Source organism: Photinus pyralis, unplaced genomic scaffold (assembly GCF_008802855.1).
Source record: "Photinus pyralis isolate 1611_PpyrPB1 unplaced genomic scaffold, Ppyr1.3 Ppyr1.4_LG1, whole genome shotgun sequence".
NCBI lineage: Eukaryota > Metazoa > Arthropoda > Insecta > Coleoptera > Lampyridae > Photinus > Photinus pyralis.
Genome location: NW_022170249.1, coordinates 42,240,378 through 42,247,565, shown reverse-complemented (window position 1 = coordinate 42,247,565; position 7,188 = coordinate 42,240,378). Strand labels below are relative to the sequence as shown.

At 36.1% G+C, this 7,188-nt stretch overlaps 1 protein-coding gene across 1 annotated transcript; it reads right to left on the bottom strand.

Annotated features, from left to right (window-relative positions):
• Nucleotides 1–4,558: 4,558 nt before the first annotated feature.
• On the bottom strand, nt 4,559–6,350 carry LOC116161421. The gene is made up of 2 exons (XM_031474759.1): nt 4,927–6,350; nt 4,559–4,859 (listed from the first exon to the last, which is right to left on the bottom strand). The coding sequence occupies exons 1-2, from the start codon at nt 6,348–6,350 to the stop codon at nt 4,559–4,561; spliced, it is 1,725 nt and encodes a 574-aa protein (XP_031330619.1).
• Between the last annotated feature and the right edge of the window lie 838 nt (nt 6,351–7,188).

Below are 7,188 nucleotides of genomic sequence, written 5' to 3'. Positions count from 1 at the left end.
GAAAATACAAGTAATTGAAATTTAACTTTATTATTAGTTTGTGTGATTTATTTGTCGTGCTTTTACGAATGAATAGCGAAGTTTTTAATCAAAATGGATATTTTCACAATTGTTCATTTCATTCGTTTCTAAAAATTGCACACTGGTTAAAGAAACCGTTGATATTTAATAAAACAGAAAGTTTCGTGCTTCGATTAGTTCCTGTAATGAAAATAAATCAAATTGTGCCGCAATTCCAGATGATCTGATTAATTACGTTTTTTACGAGTTGCGAATTCATCTAGGACGGGTTTTTTCCTAGAGAAAAGGCTATCAACAAATTCAAATTCGGAAAATTAATACGTACTTTACTCAATAAGGAGATAACCAAAGTTTCCAAAAACTCGCTTTCGGAAATCAGTTGACGAAATCTCCATACGTGCTTCCAAAGTAAATTCGTTTTTGGAGGAATTCAACTCGACCACAAGAAAATGGTATTCTCATAAAAACCCTTGGAATCTTATTTCAAGAAATAATTGCCAAGTAATCGAGCTCGAATCTTATCTAGGATACCAGGGATATCAGGGAGTGAATTTTCCTTAAGGGCGAGTTTTCACAGAGGCAAATATTCCGAAGGCCAACTAACCTGTTTTGAATTTTGTTCATTGCGAATATTCCGATTAGGTTCGATTTTTCCGGGACGATTTTTCTGGCACAGAATAAGTACATTATAACAGCAAATATTCCTATATAATATATTGCTCATGATTAATAAGCTAATAAAAAAAATAGAAAAGCTTCCTCCAAAAAAATTCGCTCACGAAAACTAATATCTTCAAAATATTCGTTCTCAAAAAAAATATGCCCCCTCAGTTCCTAGGAAAATTCAGTAGGTACAACTTCACCCCAAATAAAATCGCCCTGAAGAGCCATGTATTGAAATCTGTATTTTCTTCTATTTCTTCGGCAGGATATAATAATTGCAAATCGAATATTTGTGCGGAACAGCGTATTCTGAGCGCCGAACGAATTCTTCTTGAGGGGTGAGTATTTCTTAGGGAGTTTGTCGTGAGGGCGAATTCATGTTCAAGAAAACTGACCGCAAAGGAAAATGCCCAAGCAGAAAAACCCTTGAACTACTTGCCATGCATAAAAGAACAACTGCCATATTCCTTTCTATTTCCGTCGCATTAATTATAACTCAACACTGCTTATTAATACGAACGGGTGGGAAAAATATAGTTCCGCAGTGAGTCGAATTTTCTTTGAAAGCGAGATTTCATAGAGGCAAACATTTCGAAGGCGAACTTTCGTAAAAGTTGAAGCAAACGGAAATGCCTTAGAAGGAAAATCCTTTAGATCTGTCATATTTCGTTTTTCTTCTAATTAAAGCTGCGTATCACGATTCTGCCCAAGATTTGTTTCCAATCGGTTCAGCCGTTTATTGGGAAATAGGAGTACAGACAGACAGACTCCTATAAGAGGAATTGTTCTGACATGATGTTTGGTACTGAGCAAGTTTTTGCCATTCAATTCACCTTTTGTGTGAGCCCTCCCCCCCCCCCCCCAGTACCTCCTTAAGCACAACCCATACTGACGAAATAATTTTAAATTTAAACTACCCTCTATCATTAAGGGGGATCTCACACAGTTCAGTTATGAGCGTTTGCAGAGGTTTCATAGAAAAATTCCCCAGACTTTAGTTTCAATCACTTAGTGCTAAATGATACACCGATCTCTTCGCAAGGAAATTTGCGATGTTTCTATAGTAACGCATTTTTCAAATTTATTGCAATATCAAGTGAAATATCGTGTTAAATATAGCCAAAATGTGTCACTTTTCATACGTAGAATTTTGCATTATGGAAATAAATAATGGAAAAAGTGTTACTATAGAAACATAGAATTATCCTTCGTCTTTTGAACAAAAAAAAATTGAAAAGATCTGTAAAGAAATACGGCCGTGACAATCTTTCCACGAAACGTCTACCGTGTATGGATTGTATGAATTTTACTTGCTGTTGAGTAGCGCCATGCAATCCGAGTTTTAAAACTAAACTGGACGTATTAAGATCATTTTGTGAGAAGGAATATTTCATTTGTCAATTCTAAATCAGAGACTACTTGCAAAAGGATTAACAATTTTAGTTCAAAATGCGTCTTCATTTAATGATTTAAGTGCAAATCGAGAACACCTCACTCCAGCCAAGGATAGTCTAGATCAGGCGTGGGCAACCTTTTTTTCCAAGGGGCCAAAATAAAATTTTTCATATGCGCCACGGGCCACACTTGAAAATCCAAATAAAAAGTATGTTTACAGAAATCAATATTTATCTATTTCTTTTTGGTCTATATCTATTTTTTGCTTTCGTAAAAATCATTTTAAAAAAACAATAAGCACTCTTGAAAATTGACACGATTTTGCATACAAAATTTACCAGACGTGGATAATAAATCCCCATATTCAGCTTGTATCCAAATTTTCATTTATGCTCTTTAAGATTTGTTGCAATATATGGCTTAAAAATGTTGTTTAATCCCAAAACACCTGTCCTTGTATTGCCCCACCCCGTATATATCGCGAGGAAAATTCTGGAAAATACCTGGCGATATTTCTGAAACCAGAAATGCATCTTTAACTAGGCTTTTAAACGCCTTGGAAGCTTCGGATCGCGTCCACTAGATGCTGCACTTGTAACATAATCATATTAATTAATTAATTAAAATGTAACTTGTGGGCCCTATGAAGTATTAACTCTGAATTATGTTAGCGGGCCGGACAAAACTTATCGGCGGGCCGAATCTGGCCCGCGGGCCGTAGGTTGCCCACGCCTGGTCTAGATAGTGCTCATAAAATTGAATTAAAAATAAAAATAATTAGCAGTTAGTGTAGTGTATTAAATGTAAAATAAATAAAATTATAAATTATAAAATTGTAACATACAATCAGAGCTGGGCAGTGGGCAGTATTCTACGTTGTAAATACTGTGTAGTATTCAGTTACTTTCGAGTACATATTCAAATACTTTATAATTAAATAGGTACTTTTATGGAAGCAGTATTTGTATTCTCAACTAAAATACTTTAACATATATTTTTTAGTGTTCAAATACTTTACAAACAATCCGCATATTTCGCAAAGTATTCTAATACTTCACTAACAATCCAATACTTTTCAAGTTAGTGAAATACTTTGAGAACTATTTAAATATATATATTAAATGGAAAGTATTAAATACTGTCAGAAGGATTTAAATATTATTCGACAGAAATTCCCCTTATGTGATGGTTTTGTGCGCCCGTCTGTCTGTCTGTTCCTCGTCTAATTGGAGAATGGAAAGAGACAGGGATGTCAAACCTTCACCAATCTATTTCTATGACTTTAAAGATCAATGCTATTGAATATGAGCTGAATTAAAAGTGTTATTTCCAAATCCGAGCCGAGTGTCAAAAAATTCCCCTATTAAGAATCGTACGCGATACTTCATATGTTGTTTAACGATCGCCATGAGTTTATAATTTCGTATTACTGTGTCTATCTGTCCGTGTGCATAATAACTTTGTTTAGAAACGTCAGATCGCTTTAAAAATTGGTACTCATGTTCGTAAGGGTATAAGAAAGGTCGCTATTGTTTCAGTTACGAAGTTCTAAAAATAGTGGATGCGTGAACATCTCGAGGATCATTCGGTATTCGACTGTATCGAATTTCGAGATGTGATGATAACGATATTGTTTCAAGCCACTGCAGCACGATATGATAAAACTAGTATTTTTAATAGATGCATACATACTGTTTAATCACCGTAATAGGCTACTAAATGTAATCACCCAAAATAACATCAAGTGATCATGATGATGATGGATAATCTTTTTAATTTTTCAAGTATTTGAGTGAAGTATTTGAATACTTTTGACTATATTTGAGCACTTGTCAAAGTAATGAAACACTTTTTAAAGTATTCAAATAGGTACTTTTGATAGAATAAAAGCCGTTTAAATAAAATTGATGAATTATCAACTTCGGCATGACCTTTAGTTTTCAAACTAAGCGATGCAGGAATAACTCGATAGTACGAAGCTAATGCAGTACTCCCGAAGGCTGTTTATCTAGTCTTATCTAATCTCGCTTCATGTAGATATCGGTAGGTCTATGAAAGGCACTCGAACGAGTTTTGAGTATAATAAAGTTTAGTATATTTTTGGGGACGTTCACCTCGCCCCCATTAATTTTCTATTTATTTTTAAACCCAAAAAAGGCGACATAAATACCCAATAGAGCACAATTGGACCACAGTAGACAGAAAAGCTAACAGGGGGGAGGGGGCACATTTATATTGTAACCTTCACTTACTGTAGAAGAACGCGTAAATTCTTTTTTTTTTTTTTTTTTTTTTTTTTTTTTTTAAGGCTTTCGGGATCTTGCCCATTTTAGCCTACATTAGGGAAACCAGAGGACTAAACAAGGATTTATACGTTTCACGCTTTGGGGCCGATCAAAGCGACTTCACACAACACATAGGTAGGCCACGGAAGGTTGGTACTTGGTAGCACATAAGGATGACATAATACGGGTTACAATTACAACGGTAGTTTACTTGCAGCTACAAAACGGACTAAAATGTCATAAACTCCCTTATCGTTGGTACTTAGAATTGTTGGTACATCGAGAGGGTGTGTCAACCCCAGCTTGAGTAGGCCTTCCATCATGATATTCGTGTAATTTGTATTCTGCGGACAGGCGAGAACTAAATGATTCAAATCTGCTACCTCATAATTACAAAACGTGCACTGTGCCGAGGGAATCAAATTTATTCTGTGCAAATGTGTTGGAAATCTACCGTGCGCTGTTTTTAGCCTGACTATGCTTGATTGATAAAATCTATTGGATTTGTAATTATAGTAACACGGATTGATTGTTATTGAGGGCATTATACGGGTAGGTATACTGCGTGGGTCTTCTAAGGCATCGCTCTCTCCACTCGGCTTCCCATTGCGTTCGAAGAATTTGCTGCTTCATGAATGCCGTTTCATCCTGTTTGGACTGCGGGATGTTTAAAATGATTCCCGACTCCACAGCTCCTTTCGCCAATTTGTCCACTGTTTCGTTGTGGCTTATCCCAATGTGAGCTTTAATCCAATAAAAATAAATTTCAATACCTTCTTTACGGAGGCGGGCCACATTCGTGAGTATATCTAGGATATACGGGTTGGTACTGTAAAAATTAGTTTTGTTGTCCAAAGCTTTTAGTACACTAAGGGAGTCGCTCATCACAACAAGCTTTTTCGTGACTACCACATGAATTTCTCTTAACGCATAGGCAATGGCTGTTGCCTCCGCCGTGAAAGTAGATGCGTTCCCATTCAACTTAAATACGTTCTGTTGTCCTGAGGGTTGTATAAGGTAAGCACAACCGCAGCCATTCTCACCCTTTGAACCGTCCGTGTAAATAAAGAGAGCGTGTTGGTGTGTTCTAATAATTGACTGGTGTAGAAGATTATCCAAAGACGAAATACCTTGATATGGTGGGAAGGTGACTTGAATCTCCGAAATATAGTCGGTGTAATTAATGTCTTTACTGATAGCGCCTTCACGGAGGATAGCGATGTCAGACAGATTTCTAGATGCTGTTGCCAAAGGGGGAGCATTTTTTAACCGCCAATACAGGTTAACCAAATCTTGCACAGCCAACTCCGATAATTTTGGTAAAATCTTAGAATTCTGAGATTTGCACTTCAACACGAATTTAGAAGCCAGGAAGTTTCTTCTGATGGACAGTGGAGGTTCCCGTGCTTCCACCTGTACTACGTCTCCTGGACAAGAGCACATTGCCCCCATGCAAAGACGTAGTGCCTTATTAGATACCGCGTCCAGACGTTTTAAATTTGAGTTCGAGGCACAGCCATACAAGATACATCCATAGTCAAGCAGACTTCTAACATACGCTTTGTAGATCTTTAAGTTAGAGTGCATGTCGGCACCCCAATTAACTCTGGAAATCATCCTAATCAGATTAATGCCCCTTTCACATCTACCTATCAACTTCTCTATATGCGGTCTCCACCTTAATTTAGAATCGAGAATCATACCAAGGTAAGAGATTTCTGAAGTTATTTTAAGTTCAACCCCCATCCATCTTAGCGAGCCTGTGGGCAAATCTCGATGCCGTGAAAAAAATATCGTTTGGAGCTTATCCACCGATAGATCGAAACCATTATCAAACAGCCACCTTTTTATGATCTTGAATTTAGCTTTTAATTGCTGCAATACGAGTTTTGTTGATTTATCTGTGGTATAAATGCAAAGATCGTCCGCATATTGGCATGCGTTGATATTAGGACTCCACATTCTGTAGAGATCCACACAATACATATTGAACAAAAGGGGACTAAGAGGCGTAAATTCTTGTATCAGTTATTCCGAAAAGTCAAGTTATTGATGTTGGTGCGCATTAATTTCAGTATAATATTTTGAGATGAAATAGACATGTTCGTCAATTTATTCGGAAAGATAACATGAGAAAAGGTTTGCAAGGTAATATCCTCGGTAATATTCAAAGACGTTTAAACATATCAACGATGTTGTATATTATTTTAAACAAAAGTTGCTTGAAATTTGCATACAGGGTGGGTCATTAGTGCGTAGGTGGAAGATTGTGGGTTTATCAACGCGGCTACAGCCTAAAAATATTTTCGCCGAATTTGCTATTGTTATACACGATTTATATCAAAGTTGCATTTTTTTAAAATAGTTGTTGCAGATTTTGATTCCTTGGTCAATTTGTATGTATTATGCATGATATCTAAAATCCATCGTTTAGCCGCAATGGTGATTTTTTAAAAAGTAGATGTGAAGTAACAATGCGATTAAAAGGCCAGGACTGCATGAAATGTACTACCATTCGCCGAATACGGTCAATGTTAAATTTTTTTGTGTTAAATAAAACCACTGCGTCAATGTTCAAAATTTCAATCACAGTTAACTTGATTTTTATTAATAGAACTACTATTTTTTTATTGCATCAATTGTAGGATTTGATTACCTTTCCAACGATATAAGCATGTCGGTATTTACCTACCTTTTACATATTTTTTTGTAATTCAACAATTTCTGATAGGTATAATTCATAGTGTTTTTCCCTGTGTTTTTCGATTTTCAAAAGCTCTCAGTAATTAGTAGGCCGTTAAAAATTATGAACAGTAACCACCAA

Excerpts from the sequence above, each read along its gene's own strand:
- LOC116161421 (XM_031474759.1), bottom strand. The coding sequence starts at position 6,350 with ATGTATTGTGTGGATCTCTACAGAATGTGGAGTCCTAATATCAACGCA. Across the intron at positions 4,860-4,926 it reads TGCCTTAGAAGACCCACGCA|ATTTTATCAATCAAGCATAG; the intron begins GTATACCTACCC and ends CAAATCCAATAG.